General features: G+C 44.3%; 1 protein-coding gene across 2 annotated transcripts in view; it reads right to left on the minus strand.

Moving 5' to 3' along the window:
* myo3a (myosin IIIA) overlaps positions 1-19025 on the minus strand; it is a 53215-nt gene that overhangs the window by 33073 nt on the left and 1117 nt on the right. For both annotated transcript variants that reach the window (XM_068582147.1, XM_068582148.1), the window contains exons 2-5: positions 12546-12729; positions 9962-10096; positions 3070-3174; positions 2853-2952 (exon numbers count right to left, since the gene is read on the minus strand). In XM_068582147.1, the coding sequence (XP_068438248.1) occupies positions 2853-2952; positions 3070-3174; positions 9962-10096; positions 12546-12729 (524 nt within the window). The remainder of the gene's footprint in view (positions 1-2852; positions 2953-3069; positions 3175-9961; positions 10097-12545; positions 12730-19025) is intronic.

Raw genomic sequence — 19025 nt, forward strand, 5'->3', positions numbered from 1 at the left:
GGAGATGAGCGACGCAGCGGGGAAACAGTAGTGTGGCAAAACATCTAAAGGGATTAGAAACATGTGCAGCAGGGGATTCATATATATATATATATATTTATATTTATATTTGCATGAGGCTGTGAAAACACAGAAACCACCAAATCCACCACACAGAAGCACTTCAACACACATCAGTGAGAACAAACCCGACGTCCGCCACGACACACATGAAGTATATATGAGCGTGTGAGGAGACAGACACACAAAGAGACCCCAGTGAAAGCCCTCACAGCCCCTCTCTTTCCACTACATTAGCCCCGAGTGGAGCCTGGTTGGGGCCACACTTAATAACCATCACACAGATAACGCCGTCAATTAGAATATTCATGAGAGACCTCTCATTCTTTCACTGGTTTTATTTTTTTGCGGGGGTTTTGGAGGACGGGTGGAGGGAAAGAGGGGAAGGGGGAGGGGTCTATCTCTTTGCTGTTTTGTTCCTCCGCCTGTGATGAGTCACCGCGGAGGGGGGGGGGGCTTTATCTCCTCGGCTGCTTAGCGTAGCGTGCGCCCTCAATCGCAGCGTGACGCAGTGCCGTCGTGACGCAGCGAGGCGGGAGAGAGAGTCGCCTTTTTTTGTTCGTCACTCTGCAAGTTTCTGCACACGCCGGGCAATTCTCCCCCCGACCCACCACCTCGCTTCTGACGACGCCACGGCCCGATATCTGATAGAAATATCAACCGGCAGCGACGTTGAGGCTCGCAGGCACGAGCTGAATCAAAAGATGCTCAGTCATTTTCTTTGTGCCGCCTCCTGTGCAGCGGCCGGGAGAGGAGATGTGTCCTTTGCACACGTTTAAAATCCTTTAAAAGCATGGACTTCATTGGGAGATAACAGGCCGGGGGTGTGGAGGTGTGGAGGTGGAGGTCCACGTCTTATCTGCTATGTTCCCAGCAACCTCCGTCTCAGATGGATGACCTGACATTTCCCCGGTGTCACGGACATCTGACCGAAAATTCAGATCGAATGCGAGTCACATGTGAGCTGCAAACCTCCAGCCCCGAGCCCTCACGTTGAGCTAAATGCTAACGTCCACGCGCTTTAGCTTACATTTTAGCTTTGGCTTACATTTTAGCTTATTGCATAGCATGCTAACGTTAGCTCGTCAGAAGCAGACACAAAGTGCACCTTAGGCCGATGGGATTGTAGTTTTTCGAGGTGTTTGTTTGGTAAAACCTGTCAAGTTGTCGCCAACGTTGAACTACAATTCATCCTGTAGCGAACACACCGAAATGTCTCATTGTCTTCAAGGTATTTCACTCAAAACTCCAGATGTGGACTTCATGGAATCACCAAAATCCTTGTGGCTCATCATCGAGCCGCCGTGGATGTTTGTACCGAATTTCATGGAAATCCGTCCAAAACGTTTGTCTAAACAACAACAAATGTCAGCCTCATTGTGCTGGGGGACGATTTAGGAGATCCTCTGGGGATCATGAATGTTGTGCGTTACAGGTTCAACTTCCTCGCATCACATCAGACTCACATATTGCCCCGTCTTCACATCTCATGCATCTTTATTGCTGCTTTGTCCACAGTTCAGCCTTCACTCCATCGTTCATATTTCATTATAAGCGCCCATTGTCCTCTGAATGATGAGAATGTTGCTGATACGCTGGATATTTACTCTCCATCCCAGCATGCATCTGTTTTGAATAGCCAGCAGAACGATAAGAGATGAATATGCCAACGTGGAAGCAGAAACCTGGTTAATACCCGCCGCACAGCAATGAACGCAGCCATGATTTATTGGTGATAACACAACGATATGCAGCGACGGTGGAACTTGGCAATGTTTGTACGTCCTGAATATCTCCTCAGGCAGACACACATTCCTGTTTTATTAGAGTCTTACTTCATCTGGAAAGAAATGCACTGAATGAGCTCGTAAAATATATTAAACTTAAAGTTACACGACAATAACGCTGTGAAATTCTAAACTTTTGTACATTTGATGTTTTTCTGGGATTTACGCCTTTAATCTCGTTGCTCTCTGATTATTTACCTCCTTCTTTTGACTCCCTGATTCATTTTTATTGGCTCTTGTACGCAGTCGTACTCGTCACAAAATATCTGGGCCTTTTTGGAAAGCGCAGGTAGAACTAACTGCAACTTTTTGACCTCAAGGCGCAACAAACCCGCGTTGAGAATCTCCTCGTGAGGAGGAAGACGCCGCATCGGAGGCGCCGGATAACCCCGTTACATATGGGCTCCTTCACATTCACGTATTAAGTGACTCCATTAATCCCTCTCCTCCTCCTCCTCCTCCTCCTGCTCTTCCTCCTCCTTACATAAGAGCTGTGCACTTTGTGCTTCACGGTTAGAAAAAGGCTTTTAAGAGAAGCCCGCAATTAGCAGACTGAATGCAAACCTACACACATGTTGAGTGTTTTACTTGTAATGAAAACAAGCGGCTGCTTCTTTTTTTTTTCCAGCAGCGGTGAGTCATCTCCAGGAAATAGTCAGAATCACTTTGCCTATCACGAGCCTTTCAATCCAGGAAATACGCTCGTGGGGGGGGCGGAAGAGGAGCTCCTCATTTGGTTAAGAAAATCCTCCAGAAAAAAAAGAAGCAAATCAGAGCGAACGGCAACAATGGCCGCCGCCGCCGCCTCCCGGGACATGTAAGAGACAGAAAAACATAATGGTGTGCCACCTTGTCGGGTTGTGTAAACGCATCCCGACCTCTCAAGGAAACTAATTAGGGGAACAATTTGTTTGGCGAGCGGCTGAAGCTAATGGATTTGACCCTCCCTTCTGTTGAAAAGACCCGCAACATGAATTTCCACGAGTAGAGAGAGAGATAAAGTACCAAAATCCACGAGTTTGACGCCTCCGTGTGTCGTCAAAAGGATGTTGTTGCCTTTGACGTCGCGGTGGATGGTCTTGTGGACGTGCAGGTGCTGGAGGCCCTGTGGAGAAAACCACAGAAAGAAAAAGAGGTTAACGGCTTTTTTTCTGACGAGCAGCTGCCTGGTGAATGATCCCGTTTAAGCTCCTTTCACTGAAGCGAGCCATTGTGTGCCCACCATGAGGGCCTCGTGCAGGATGTAGGCGATGACGGCTTCGTCCATTCGGTCTCCTCTCTTCAGCATGCCTTTAGCCAGGTCTGTCACGGAGCCGCCATTGCAGAGCTGCAAACAGAAGGAGAGAGGAAGAAAAAAACACAGGAGAGTGAGCTCAAAACTCAACACGAGTCAGCACTTATGAGCTGGAAATCTGGGGGCGATCCCACGCGACGGCGGGGGATGAAAACGCCTCCGTCGTGAGATTAAGGAGACGCCGGGAGTCACTCTGCCGTCCTGCGGCGGCTGAGCGAGAGGTGGAAAAAAAAAGTAAAAATCAAACTGTGTCCAAGAGGAGGATGTACATTTTGTGTGCCGGGTTTAATCTACGCTCTGATGACTGAGCAGAGTGAATATTAAACACACACACACACACACACGTCCTCTTCAAATGGACGACACCCTCGTGTGTTTTTTAGACAACGGGAACATTTAAAGTATAAACGACGGCGTTTACAGGACATTTATTTATCATTCACGCTGCACAGCGTGGACACTTTGTCCTAAAATACTGCGTCTGGATGTGGACTCCGCCGTCAATAGCGGCGTCCCCTCTTGGACAATTACGGAAAATTACCCAGTGGAGTTGCCTTGGAAACAATAATAACCCTTAATTTGGGCCTTTTCTTCGAGACGCCGGCGCTGAGAGAGGCCGGCGGCACAAACACGAGGCTCTGGAGGTGTCATTCAGCGCCGGAGGAGGCTGCTCGTGGACTCTGCAGATTAAAAGATATAATCCGAGGATGCAAGAAGCACACAAACGCCTCTTTTCCCCAATTTGTTTTGACTTGTCGCATCATCTTTAGGCTTTGAAATAAAAAGCCGTCGTATCTCTTATTTTGCGTGTATGAAACACTTGTTCTCGTGTGATTATACTCATTTTCCCGCACTTGTGCGCTGAAAGCTTAATTAGGCGACAGACATGCGGCAGCGTTTGGTTATTTAGGATGAGAATCAGTTTTCCCCCCCGGAGCGATCACATGTCAGGAACGATTAATAATAAACAACCTACACACCACCACAGTGACACAGCTGCAGGATTTCACTGAAAATGAGAGCTCGGCACGGCAATGTGTACTTAGTTAACATGTTTAGAGGGAAACATTCAGTAGAAACACGTTGCATCATGGGAATAGACACACAAAAAAGAAGATTTATTACTATTACGGCTCTATGAACCTGATCCTCTCGTACAATAGCGGCGTCATAATACAAACGTGTGTGTGGCTGTTTGCACAAATCTCCAGATAGATTGTGTTATTTGTTTTTACTTCTACTTGCATATTGTGCTCATATTTAACCAAACTGCGTCTTTGCTTTCTGCAGCTAATTGAGCTCCACAGGAAGCTCACAGTGAACCTTTTTTACAGAACAAAACACTACATTTTATGGCTTTTAGAGCTGAAAATACACATCATTGTCCTTACTAATCATTCTGTTTGTTTATTTCTCACTAAATTGATCGATATATAATTGTTTAGACTATAAACTCTCAGAAAATAGTGAAACGACCAACATGGAATCCAATTTCAATTGTGTAAACGTAACAGAAAGAACATTTTAAATCAGCAAACGTCTATTTTTTTTCATTGTTTTTCTTTTTGTAGTCTCTTTGTGATAACTGTGAGTCTCTTTCTAGTCATTTGTATCATCGCTGGAGTACTTTTGTGTCTGTTTGAGGTTGTTTTGCATCTCTGTCTCGTTACTTTGCATCTCTTTGTGAACATGTCTGCGTCTCTGTGGTCACGTTGTTCCTATTTGTGGACGTTTCTGTGTCTCTTTGAGGTTGTTTTGCATCTCTTTGGTGTTCGTTTGGTACTTTTGTTTCTCCTTGCAGCCATTTTGTGAGTCTTCGCAGTAGCTTTGTGTCTCTTTGTGGTCATTCTGTGACACTTTACAGACACTTCAAACAGAAACCTGCAGGCCCACGAGCCCAATATGAGCACTTGGGCCAAAGATACACCGATAGACTGATGATGATGGTGAGAAGCGAGTCTTTGACCTTGACGAAGCGATGGCGTAACTTTTCAACACCGTGCCTGGTGTGTGTTTTCTATCCGCCTCTCGCTCTGCACGTCCATCAGGAGCCCAGAGGACTGCAGCCGGGTGGACGGCGTGCATCTCAGCTGCCACACGGGGAGCTTATAATCCTCCCTCTCTCTTGCTATCAAGCGTGCGGCTGAGCAGAGGAATACCGCCGAGGCTCTCGCAGACAGCGAGCCGCGCCCGGCGATGTCAGCCCGCATCACCGCCGCCGCATCACCTGTCATCATTAAATTACAGCGGGCCGACAGACGAATCCATATTAATGAGAGGCACCGCTGCCCCCCGGGTTTAACCGAGCTAAACGTTAGCGCCCTCGCCTTAGCCCGCGGGCTGGAAAGAGATGCTCGACACGAACATGAATTATTTCAGATGTGGTGAAGACTCACACCTCTGCAGACGGGAAAAAAGATGGATGAGACTTCAGAGCTCGGTTGGATTTGGATCTGGATCGGGTTAAACCAGATTTCCTACGCTAGCACAATTAGCGTGATTCCTAGCATCGAACAAAGCAGCCAAAGAGTTCACAGCTTCGGACAAATTGGTCCTGAATATCCTTGAATGTTGAGTATGGAGAGTCATTCACACACTGAAAGGTACTAACCCAACTATAGGAAGCTAAATCCCTGTTTGCAACCATGAGACTAACTCCAATATTTGAGTTTTCCACCACAGATTTGCCTAAACTCTAAATAAAAAGGTCTGATCCGTGTCTTCCGTCTTTCATCTTGAACGTCTCCCCGAGTTTTCCGCAACACAACTATCGTATTTTTCAAAGAAAGAGCCGAATACGTTGATATTCTCCATTACAAATGAGGTCAGGTGCTTCGTTTGGTCATGTAAATCATGGTCGACGATCAAAAGACGCGTACGAGAAGTGGATGAAACGAACGTAAAGATGAAACAGTCGCCCCCCCAGTTACAGCACAGGTGCTGACTTTCCAGTCAACTATCTTTGATGTACGTTTCCTTGCCAATATAAATATAAATCGAGGGTCTCATCTGCTGCCTGATTGTTGGACGTATGCTGTCGCATCCTGTGTGTGTGTGTGTGTCCTGTGTGTGTGTTACACTCTGGATCTCCTCCGGGGAAAGACGCTGCTAGTGTTACTGCGTGGTTGTCGTTTACACCGGCACAAAAGCCTGAGCTGTGGCTACTTCTTTTTAATGAAAAGTACAAACGCAGAATAAACGTTTTAAAACCTCGTTGTTAATTAATGGCGGTCGGGGGGTTTGCGGCGCGAGGGCCGGACGAGAGGTCGCGGGGGTCGGACACTAATGAGGGAAAAGGAAAAGCAGCGCGGGTTGAAGCTGGACTTTGAGAAAATCTAGGTGGTGAAATGAGAGAGGACGAACACACAATGTCTCTGGTTTAGATGAGATTTAAAAAAAAATGGGAATGCTAATGGATGTATTTTGGCTTTGCATCCTTTGCATGTCTTTCTTCCACTTCTTCCTGCTGGATACTCAGACCTCTGTCCAGTGTTGTATTGATGAAACAGGGAGACAATAAGGCCAAAAACCACAATATGTTTTGATGGTTGCTGATATGCATCACATATGATGATGATAATAAAAATAATGGAGGACGACCCAGCAAAGGAAACCCAGAAGACAAAGACTTTTTTTAAACTTGTGCACAACTTCCAAGCCGGCAACCTCCAAATATATCTCGTGTTTTTATGTATTTGTACACAAATGTTTAGATTAATCTCCCAGTCCCGTGCTGAAAGGTTAATCTGCATCCTTTCATCCCGTTCTGAGTCCTGACCGGTTCCCAAATCACAAACGCTCCCATTCCCCTTTAAATTATTCCCTCAGAGCCATCAGACAGACTCTCCGCCGTCGTCCGGCTTGTTATTCGGCACGTTTCTGTCCGGCCGCTCTGCCGCGGCGGCGGCGTGTTTAATGTGCCGCTCAGTTCAACACCAGCGTTCATCTCCGCAGAGAAACTGGAACTCCTAAAGACGCCGATGCAGTTTCTGGTGCTGATAAAAAAAAGCCCTTCATGCCCAGTTACTTCTTCCATTTCCCAGCCGCTGAGCCCATTACTTCTTTAAAATATATTTGCACAGTTTTTCCTGTATATAACTCTCCGTTAACATCATAGTTTGTGTCCATAACGAAGCGTTTTGAGCTCCAAAACGAGGCTTTTTCTGTCTTTTGACGGCGACACATTTGAGAAAGTATTTGTTAAAAATGGCGATGATGCTGGAGGAGCGACAGCATACTGAAAAACACGAGATAGATGTTCTGCAAAGTCATTCAACTGACAACACAAGCGTACTTTCACAGCAGAGATCTGCAGCTTTTGTCCAAATGTAAACATAAATACTGCTTCTGCTAGCAGTATTAGTACCAACCACAAGAACTAGCAGCCGAATTCTATCAGCAACCATTTAATTAGACCTCAAAATGCATTATCGGCAACAGAGCAATGCAATTTCCATTTAGCACGGTTGTATTGCTGCATCATGAAGGCTGCGGTGCATCTGTGAGATGAGCTTTTTAAAGGGTGGCCTTCATTTAGCCGGGTCTCTGGGTCAAACACCGAGCTCCCAAATGAAATGCACATCCAAAATCAGGTTTTTTTTTAAATTTCCAATTAGAGAATAAAAGTCTTTGAAGTACGTCTGAGCTCTCTGGGAGCAGGAGGAAGCCGCCGCCGCCGCCGCCGCACATGAAAGCCTCGCTCGCCTCTGCATCCGCCGCCATGAAGGAGCTGCACTACAGAGGCCGAGCCAAGAGCCCCGACGAGAGGCCCACAAAGCAAAGGATGCAATTTGTGTGTATTCTGTTCGTAATGAGCGGCGCTGCCGTCGGGGCGGCGCGGCGGCCGGCTCCTCTCGGCGGAGCTAAAGGGATGGAAAATTACAGTTTATAAAGGGAGAGGATGGTAACCATGGTGAATGACCGCCTCGCCGCCTGCTTTCCTGTCTCTTCACTGCTGAAAAAAAACCCATGTGCATCTACTTCAGAGCGCACACACACACACACACACACACACACACGGCCGCTTGCTAAACTGTCAGGCGGTGATTTTCAGCCTCGGGATTAGCCGCCAGATTTGGGCTGCCGGCTGCAGATTTCTGCAAAAGGGAAATTTATGGAAAATCAAGCAAAAGCAGAGGAGAAACAGTCCAGTTCTCTCAGCGTTGCTTCTTCCTGACACCAGATTCATATGTTTTACTCAAGAGAAATGAGTCCTGACAGATCCAAACAACAAAATACTCACGAACCATCACGACCGTGCAAAATTACACGTCATTTAGCTTGATGCTTTTCCACAAAGAGACTCACAATGAGTGCATCCAACCGTGAGAACAAACTCAGAACAACAGGAATCAGGAAATTTCTTCAATAAAGTCAAACTACAAAGTGCTATCAGTAAGAGACATCTGAGTGCTACTAAAGTGCTGCTGCTGCGCTACCTTCCTGATTCAAAAAGATGTTTTTAGTTAGACGCGTTCATCAGATGCAGGTCTTTGTGTTCCCGCGATGATGATTCTGCGTCTTATGTTGTGCAACACTTGTTACGTGAGAGAAGTACAAGCAGTAGACGTGACCGCCGCTAAAAAGGTCGGGAGGAAGGACGCGATGAAAAGACAAAGAAACACGAGCTGGAGAGGTGAAAGCTATCCACTGGGTCCATGCAAAAACCCCACCGAGCTTAGATTACAGAAATATGGACACTGCGATCCAGCGGCGCTGCACCAGATGAACGGAAGAAGATGGTGGAGATGCACGTGCTGAGGTGCGGTCGGAAACAGCTTCAAAGTGAATAAAACACATTTTTTAATATTCTCCCCGCTTGTTTTATTCTGTCGAGTGAAGTTCTGCTCTGTGGGGACGAGGACGCTGAGCTGTGCGATGACGGGAACCTGGACGTTTCTTTTCTATCATTTCAGGGCTCGACAGCTCGCTTTCATGTAGAAAGACACGACGGACAAAGTAGAAGTACAACACTGAGACTTTTTTATGTGAATTGTTCAAATTCCTGTTGATTTCATGTATGTTTATCTTTTTGCTAACGTTAGCAAAAACTATGGGCGAAGAATCCGCTTTTTATCCTTTTTTTTATATAGAGAATATCTGGGGAAAAAAGCTATTGGTTTCTACATTTTAGATTTAGATCATATCAACATCTGTCCCGACACAGTTTCATATAATAAACCCCAAAAATATGTTTTACACTTCACAACGAGAAGGGTCTTTTCTCACTTATACAACCAATGTCTTTAGGATTAAATCGCTTAGAGAAGAAAACTTCTCTCTCACGCCTCTAAAAACAGAAAGAAAAGAAAGAAACTTGACTTCATATTGCCGTTCCTGTGTAGAAAACACTCACAAAGTCAAATGATTTAGCATCAGGACTTCCTGAAGCAGCTCCCGGACACTACGAGGGTCTTGCATCTTTTCCATTTCAGCCAGAAACTCAGCAACAAGACACATTGGTGCCTCTATAACTGCAGCAGCATCAACTAAAACCCTGCGACAGCCCCTGTGTAGCGCTCTCAGCAGGGTGCCTTTGTCACGCGAGCTAACCTACACCCCCCTAAACACAGCCATGTTGTTGGCCTGCCACCAAATCCCCCAGGTGGCCTATAAGTAAACTCCTAGAGTGCCTAGGCGGGCTTAACCTGTTGCGTAATCCGTACCTGGTGGCCGCCGCGTGCACCTGGCTGGCGAGACGCGCCGTGTGATGTACGGTCAGACCTTTAATCTGCACTTATGCGCTCGTCGTCTGCAGCATTAAGCCCTCGGCATCCAGGTGAAGATGCTTCTCGAGGTCTCGACTGTTCGGCGGTCCTACCTCCAGCACCAGCCACAGCTGGTCCCCGCACTTCACGTCCTTCTTGTAGTACATCCCGTAGAACTTCACCACGTTGGTGTGGTCCGACAGGGCTTTGAGGATGTTGTACTCCGCTTCGATCTCCTCGTCGATATCCTGGAGGACGAGGACAAGGAGATGCGTTGAGACTTTGCACGCTTAGAAGATAGCCAAAGAACGAGAGAGGCGACGGATCTGCTTTGTAGAATAAAGAAACAGTTGAGTCAACAAAAAACATTTGCCCCTGCTTATAGCCTTGATGCTAAGCTAAGTGTCTCTTGGATCCAGCTTGATATTTAACACTCATAACAGAGGTATAGATCTTCTCTAACTCTAGCCAAGGAAATAATGTCTGTAGCGCTCTGTTGCTGCTCTTTAAGACATTTAATGAAGTCTCCATCGCTGACTTTGGAGTTTAATGTGGCTGAAAAGGACAAATCCTCCTAATAATGCTAATTATGGAATACTTTTGCCATACTGTGTGATAAAGGACAATAAGAAACCTTTCATTTTAAACACACACAAAACTGTGTTCACCACAGACACAAGTTATTCTGTGTTTCACGTCTGTGTGTCTGGGTGATGATGTATGAAGACAGATTTGTCTTTTTTATCCCAGCAAATTTCTTGTTTGTAAGTAAATTATCTTCAAATCTTTGCTGTCAATTAAAAAAAATTCCTCTCAAAAAAAAAAAACGCTCTCAAAAAAAATTGCTCTTTTTTTGAGAGGGTTTTTTTTTTATAGCAATTTTTTTTTTTGCGTTATTTATTTTTTTTGACAAATTTTAGTCCTGAGAGCGCTTTTTCTTTTTAGAGCGTTTTTTTTTTTTTAAACAATTTTTTTTTGTGAGCGTTTTTTTTTTTTTTTTTTTTAAACAATTTCTTTTTGTGAACGTTTTTTTTTTTTTTTTTTTTAAGAGCAATTTTTTTTAATTCAGAGCAAAGATTTGGAGAGAATTTACTTACAAACAAGAAATTTGTTCGGGTAAAAAAGACACAAATCTACCTTCATAGTGATGGGGCAGTGTTATAATCTTCTATGTTGAGATTTACAGGAGTTATCGTATTTGTCAGGGTCAAGTGGGGTTTTCCTTCTCAAATAATTTACCTGACACCGTGAAAGGCTTCGGTATCGCACGAGAAATCGAAAAAAGTGGGAGGGAAAAGTCAAAACTAAATGATTTTGTGCAAAAGAAATATTGTTTCCCCCGTTATTAGAGCGATGGTAATGATGGTGCTCACAGGCGAGTGGCCTGTGGATAATCATTTCAATAATGAGAAAGTCACAAATTCACAATAATGAGCCTTGTATGAGCATGAAGGCTGAATCTAATGGGACATGGCTGCTCATTAGAGCTGCGACATAACACATAAAGTTCACTGTACCTTCAAAATAAACAGAGGAGCTGCAACACGAGCTCAGTGTTCAGTCAAGAAGAGCAGCGTGGTAATGATAGAGTTCATGGAAGCACCATTATCGATCTTTTATCTGAACGTAATAGTGACCTTCCCTGACGGCCGTGCCTCTTGCCTCGTAATGTACCCGTAAGTGGAACATTATCTTGTCACGGTGGAAAATAATCTCTGCTTTTATAGGATGGATCAGACGGTGTTGTCTTTGTGTCAAAGTGTTCTCGCTTTGGGCAAAAATGTTCCTCACACAAAACAGAAACCTGTGCACGCAAAAGGAGTCCAGAGTTATCAGGGATAATAATAAATATCCATGGTCAATTTAACAGGAAGGATGGGCCTCAGGCCACGCCCCCTTTACGTTTCTCAAGTCCTTTTGATGCGATACTGACGAGAAAAAACACACAAAAAGCCTGAAATGTAACATAACACAGACTCTTGGGAGACTTTGTTATCTCTTGTTGAGGATTGTCGCCAAATCAGGACAAACTGAGAGTCACTACTTCACGCTTGTGTGTCTCCACCGTCAAATCAAGTTGCAGTTTACGTCCAAAATGTCGTCGTTTTATCCTCTTAAGACGTTTCGGCAAATCTGACGTCATGTGTGAATTCTTGAGCCGCGGCCAAAACGATGGATTTATTGAGTTCACGGTGACCTTTGATCCCCAAATGCTAATCACGTCAATCTGGAGATCCTGAGATATTATATTATATTAAATTAGGACGGGCAACCAGAGAGAGGCCGTATTAAACACACAACTCATATGCATCATATGTTTGGATGTTCGGGACATGGCACATCCATATCACAAAAAAGTGTGGTTTGTAAATGATATAGTATATATATATATAATTTATGTATCCTAAATCAAATATATAGAGATAAAAAAGTATTGAATTGAAGATATGAGGGAAAATACTGACTTTAAAGGTAATAAACATTAAAGGTAACAAACTGCGAGAGGAACAATTGTGGCCCAGACCTCATCTGTGTTGGTGTCTCCATCTTTAAATATACAGCTGCTGTAAATGTGACAGATAAAGAGCCACAAGGTTGTCGGCCCTTTGCCTCCACCGAAGGCATAAACACACCAGGAGCTCACGGCGGCTTCAACTATGAAGATACGGTGAAGAGAAGAGAGGGAGGTCCACTCACATGGATGGGGTCCAGGATCTTCACGGCCGCTTTGCTTCCATCCAGCTTGTTGAGCACCTTGTAGACTTTCCCGTACGTCCCCTTCCCGATGGTCTCGATGATGTCCCAGGCGTCGGTGGGATCCGGGAAGTTGTCGAAGACGATCGATTTCCCTGATTGTGGAAACATCTTCAGGAGAGATCTCCTGCGAAAGAAGAGGCACCGGGGTCACGGCTAGACGCAGGAACCTGCAGCGAGCACGGGCCGGTGTGCTTATTGACCCATCACAGCTCATCTGCAGGAGACTTAAAGCCCAAATACAAGTTCACAAACCAATGGTTACCACACCTGAAAACTGGGATATTTGTTGGGATTTAGTTTCCTGAAAATACACTTTATTACCTTTCTTTAGATTCTAAACTCAATGCACTGCAAAGTGTCTATTAACCAACTTTCCACCATGTTTTTATCTGAAAGGACTCTCCATCTGGGTTTATTACATCTCATTTAGCTTGATGCTTTCATGCAAAGAGACTCACAATAAGTGGATTCAACCGTGAGAACAAACTCAGAACAACAAGCATCAAGAAAGTAGAATTTCTTCATCAAAGCAAAACTACAGAGTGCTTTAAGTAAGTGACATTTAAGTGCAACTGCAGTGCTACTTTCTTGATATAGAAATATAATATATAGCATATCGCCCGGCTGAAGCATTAAACGAGGTGCTGGATGCAGATACATGAAGAAAATTTGTCCAAAAAAAGTCCAAAAAAACTGAAATGACTCAGCATTTTTGCACTTCCTGTTTCCTCGTCTTGCAGTCAGTGCTTCTTTTAGGATGTTGTGTTAGTTAAGTGTTTGAAATAACGTGTGTGGTTACCACGAGATAAAATAGCTTTTAAAGTAATCCATGGTGACATTTATGGGTTTTATTACTAGAATATTCAAAACACAAGATAAACACTGACGCATCATAGTGCTTAGGAATTAGTTACGTATTAATAACTATGCTTTCTCGTATCTAACAGTTGTCAATTTGTCAGTTAAACCACGAGGAGTTGTGTTGTAAAGGCGCCAATTTCAGATCGTAAACCACTTTACACACAATTTTGCAGCCAACTGCAGAATTGAGAGTTTTACAATCCACACACCTCCTGATGTAAAGTTCTTTTCAGAGCCGGTGAGGCAGAGTTTCAACCATCAGTGTCTCCGTGTTGCTCACATCTTTGTGCATTTGGACCTTTGTGAGGAAAGCCCTGCTAAACCCTTCACACACTGTTCATAAACCCTTCAGCACAAAGATGCCTGCTGCTAGCCTGCGAGTTTTTCCACAGAAAATAAAAGCAAAGCACATGAAAAACAAACTTACATTGTTCACTGAACAGGACTTGAAACATTTTGGGAAAAACAGTTAATCCACAAAAGAAGGTTAGCATGGCAGCAGCGGTGGTCCGGCCCCGGCCTCGACTGTGACTGTAAACCACAGAGGAGGAGCTAACGCGAGCTAATCTCACTAGCAATCCCCCCCCCCCCCCACCCTCCTCCTCGCCGGCTTCAGAGTTGCCATTGGAAACCATCTCTAAGTGGTAGAAGATACGACGGGATTAGCAGGAATTAGTCACTGTGGCGGCGTGAGCCTTTCCCCATATAGACGCCCATTCATACACAAAGGGAAAGCTGGTTAGCGGGCCTGAGCGCCGCAGAGGGCCACTCCATTCATTGTCAGTGCTTTATTTACTGGATTCACTCCCCCAGCTGTTGTTTTATCTTAACTAGTTCGGATTACCAACACACACACATTCATTCAGATATTATCAGTCATCGTCTATGCAGAGCGATTAGCCTCCTCTTCATGAGCGTCCTCGTGTCAGTAATTACACCCGTGTTCCTACTTAATGTACAGCGCCTAAGTAACCCGCGGGCGTCGTCAATAATACATGGCGGCCTCCGTGTGTGACAACATGCCGCGACACACGAGACGGGACGGCGAAACCGAAGGACTCGCACTGGACACCTCCGACGGGAGCGCAGGCCGCGAGGGAAGTGACCCCGCCGGAGGAGACGGTTATCTAACGGCCCTGCAGGTGGATGGCCGTCGCTAGTTTGGTGAGGGGAGTGTCGGTAAGAAAGCGTGCAAATCGTGAAATGCGGATTACCGGGCACGTCCAGGTATGTGTGGACAGAAAGGAGGATTAAAATCATGTTGTTTTACAGTGAAAAAACAAAGATGGACTACATTTAAGAGTGTAATCTCCGATCTGAGTGATGTGAGAGTGAAGGTTTGGCCGCTCTTCAAGGAAACAGAAGATCCATTTGGCCTCAGGTGGGGACACCCGGCGAGGATTAAACTGTGACGCCGACGGGTGGGTCAAAGTTTCTGCTTTACCTTTGGCTCAAGAGCCGAGATAATGACTGAAAACTAGAGCAAGAAAAAGTCTTCTGTCTGGGTCGCCAACATAAAAACTGTAATAAAGTATTTCTACAATATTCATGACAACACGGGAATCTGCTCCGGTCGAGGACCTTTAGAAACACTGACATGTTTAAGATGTTTGTGGTAATGAACAGGACATTACACACAGTCTTTAACAACATGATGATTACATAAAAAAAGGAATATTCACTGACCTTTGATGGATGATGTTGAGAGGGAAAAAAAGCAAACATAGACAGGTGGATGTACTGGAAAAGAATAGCTATAGACACGTAGAAACCTGCAGAACACACACACACACACACACACACACCTGTGTACAGGTAAAAGCACACACACAGAGCTGCAATGTGCAGAGCCACTCCCAACGTGTGCAAATGAGGAATTCAAATGAGGCGGCCATGCTTTATTTAACTGGAGCAGCCAGATCAACATGCACTCGTTTTGTTTAAGGCCAGCAAAACAAATACTGATGAACAAGTTTCGAGCGCCAGAAGCATATCTAGCGACATAAAAGGTCAAAAGGTCATCGTCATACTTACTCTGGTGCGTTTACATGCTTGAGTATCAGTGGAGTTCCTGCGTGCCCCAACAACAAAAAGCACAATATTGCGGAGCAGTGACTGGGCTCACGTGATTAGTTCAGGTAATTAGTTTTAGGCACGAGGACGTCCAGTTGCAGCCGGTGGCGTCATAGAGCAGCCGCGTGCACGACAGGTTAACAACAGGCGCGTGCGGCGAGGCGCGAGGAGCGCGAGGAGCGAGTCCGGTGCGACAGGCCGCGACGGCGGAGGAGAGCTGCGGCTCCCCGCGCCGGTGAGCGGAGTCCCGTTACACGGGGGGGGGGGGGGGGAGGGGGGACCGAGAGTTCAGCTCCCGGGGGGCCGCCTGCTGGCACCTGAAGCTCGGCTCAAATACTCTCAAGAGAGAGGGATTGAGCTTTTGTTGTTGTTGTTTTTCAATAATATCAATAATTCATAAATTGTCTGCACTTTTTTTGAGGGTGGGGGGGGGGGTATTTGTAAACAAACCTGGCAACCGCTGGAAAGGTTAACAATAAAACAGACCTGTAAAATATTGTTTATTATATTAGTGTTATATATTATATATATATTATAAATTATAATATTATATATATTAGTCACTATTTCCACACGTGTTTACCTTGCTAACATGGAAGCTGTTAGCAAGGTAAACACTACTAAACATACATAAATGTAAATATATATTTACATATATATTTATACACATAAATATACATATATATATATATGTATATATATACTATTTTTATTCCACATCTAACCATATATCTAACCATATATCTAACATATATATATATATATATATATATATATATATATATATATATATATATATATATCTTCGTGTTTATTAAAAATAGTATAAATATATATTATGCCACATATATACTGTATATATACTGTATATATATACAGTATATATATATATATACTGTATATATATATATATACTGTATATATATGCATCTATATATGTATATATACGTATATATATATGTATATATATGCATATATATGTATATATATACATATATATGTATGTATATATATACATATATATACGTATATATATACGTATATATATATATATATATATATATATATATATATATATATATATATATATATATATATATATATATATATATATATATAGACAGAGAGAGAGAGAGAGAGAGAGAGAGAGAGAGATGTGGAATAAAAGTAGTGAATACACTGGTCTAATATGCTCTGTTGGTAACAATAGTGCATTTCATTGTGAAAATATAATCTGTGATGAAAGTCGTTGTTTTACTGTGTGACTGACTTTAAGCGTTGATCAGAGTTTCGTGTTTCAGCGCGTGGAAAGATTTTGTTTCCACTAATAAAACCTGTAATCATATAATGTCACAATGTTCTCCTTGGACATCGTCTCCGTGTTGTGGGAAAAAGTGAGATTTCACGCAGCTATGAATTTCACATCAAATTATTGATTCTGCTCAAACCGTCAGAAACTAATTGCTCGAGCGCTGAAGCTGTTAATTTATCCTACAGAGAAACAGATGGCTCAGTGATTGTTCCCCCTAAATACTCAGAATCACACACCAACAGAGAGAGAAACATCTATTGTCACCCAACAAAGCATCTCATGTATTCACCTCATCGTTGTTGCACCAACTCAATCCACTATTTCTATTCCACATCTCGCCATATATGCATTTATATATGTATAAAGACAAAGCTGAAGGTACTTGATCCTTTAGAACAGCAAATAAAAATGTGCATTTAGTAGTTTTCTATTGTTTTGGCCGTCATTAACGACAACAAAAGTCCAGTTTAACATCATTAACGTGTTCGTCTGTTCTCATGAGTCGAGCTGAATGAAACTTTACGCGTCGTTGGGATTCAAGAGGACCAGAAAGTCCGGTCCACTTCTGCTGAAAACCAACCCCGCGTCGGTCCAGTTGGTCAGTCTGTTGAAGTCACCTTTCAAGCTCGAGTCGCTTCTGTCCGGCGGCACCGGAACATGACTCCAACTCGCAGGAAAGCGTAGCAGTTTGAACTCCTTTCGGAGGCCTCTGCAGCTGAAATATTGATGGCAGCTGCTGCCGCCGTGTGCTATTTTACCTTTTTACCTCTGGGCTGGGACCGGAGGGCTTTTATTCAGTTGTATTTGTTCATTTGATTGAATCTTTCTGAATGAATTTGGGATCTTTCCAACTTGAGACGATGCTGAAACATCAATAGAAGGTTGTCGACATGGCGTCTCATCTGTCATGAGATGCTTCTCATATTCTAACAATATCTATATACAAGATCAATTATGACAAGAAAAGTAAAATCCAGAGGATGAGAAAACACTGACTTGTTGTTTTTTTTATTTTCATTGAAAAAAAGAGGAAATGAGAAGAGGTGGAGGAAGACACCGTCCAAAAAAACTCAAACGGATGAGGAGAGGATGGCATTTTCCATTTTTAAAAGAGGAACAGTAGCTTTGACTGTGCCATGAAGCCCCATCAATCACTGGGCTTTGGGGGCCCCTGGTAGCCAATAATAAATCTCGGGGCCAGTGATGTCTCTGTCCAGTACCCCCCCCCCCCCCCCCCTCGTCCCTCCTCCTCTCCGTCTGGGTGGAGCCGGCGTGACTCGAGTGCGGCTCCCTCGAGCGCGTCCTCCAGGCTTCGGGGTGACGGCAGCAAACCGACCTCATTTCCTGCTCCGCTGCTTTACAAATGGCTCCTCGAGGCTGAACCGTGACCGAGGAGGTGGGGAGGAGGGGGGGGGGGGTACTGATGGCCATAATAGCAGTATGATTAGAGCGAGGGCAGAGGTCCAGCTCAGTGGACACGCCTCCTCGCCTCCTCGCCCCGCCTCGTCACACCAGCCCGAGAACGAAAAGACACAAAAACTAAATGAGCTTTTTTTTTTAAGATCATTTAGTTTCATGGATGGCGACGTTGGTCGCTCCGCCCCCTTTTAGTCCAGATTATAATACCTTTAATGACTATTGGGTGGATTGCTTTGACATTTTTTTGTCAGGTCTTCATGGTTCCCAGAGGATGAATTGTGAATCCTTGACGTTTCCACTACAGCACCACCATGAGGTTAACATCTGTGTGTTTTGCAACTACTGGATTAATTATCATGACCTTTTTATCAGAGATTCATGGTCACAAGAGGATGAATTCTGAAGACGTTGGTGATGCCTCGACTGTTCCACCATAGCGCCATCATGAGGTTAACATTTGTGGGTTTTTTTAGGGACATATCAACACCTATTGGCCAGATTGGCATGGCTCGCTGCGTAGACATTCGTAGGGCCCAGAGGATACACCCTTCAGACCGAGAGCAGGTACAAATGTCCCCTTATCCAGTTTGATATCTCAACTTCTACAAGATGGGTCGGCACAGAACTGTAAAAGGTCTCGACATCTATTGGATGGATTGTCTCCAAACCCTTCAGGATGTATAATCCATCATTTGTATGTTAGATTAGGAGCACGTTAGCAAACGAATGTTAGCATTTAGCTCAATGTCCTCCCC

Source organism: Clinocottus analis, unplaced genomic scaffold, assembly GCF_023055335.1.
Source record: "Clinocottus analis isolate CAN_PGR_092001 unplaced genomic scaffold, fCliAna1.0.p SCAF_18, whole genome shotgun sequence".
Classification (NCBI taxonomy): Eukaryota; Metazoa; Chordata; class Actinopteri; order Perciformes; family Cottidae; genus Clinocottus; species Clinocottus analis.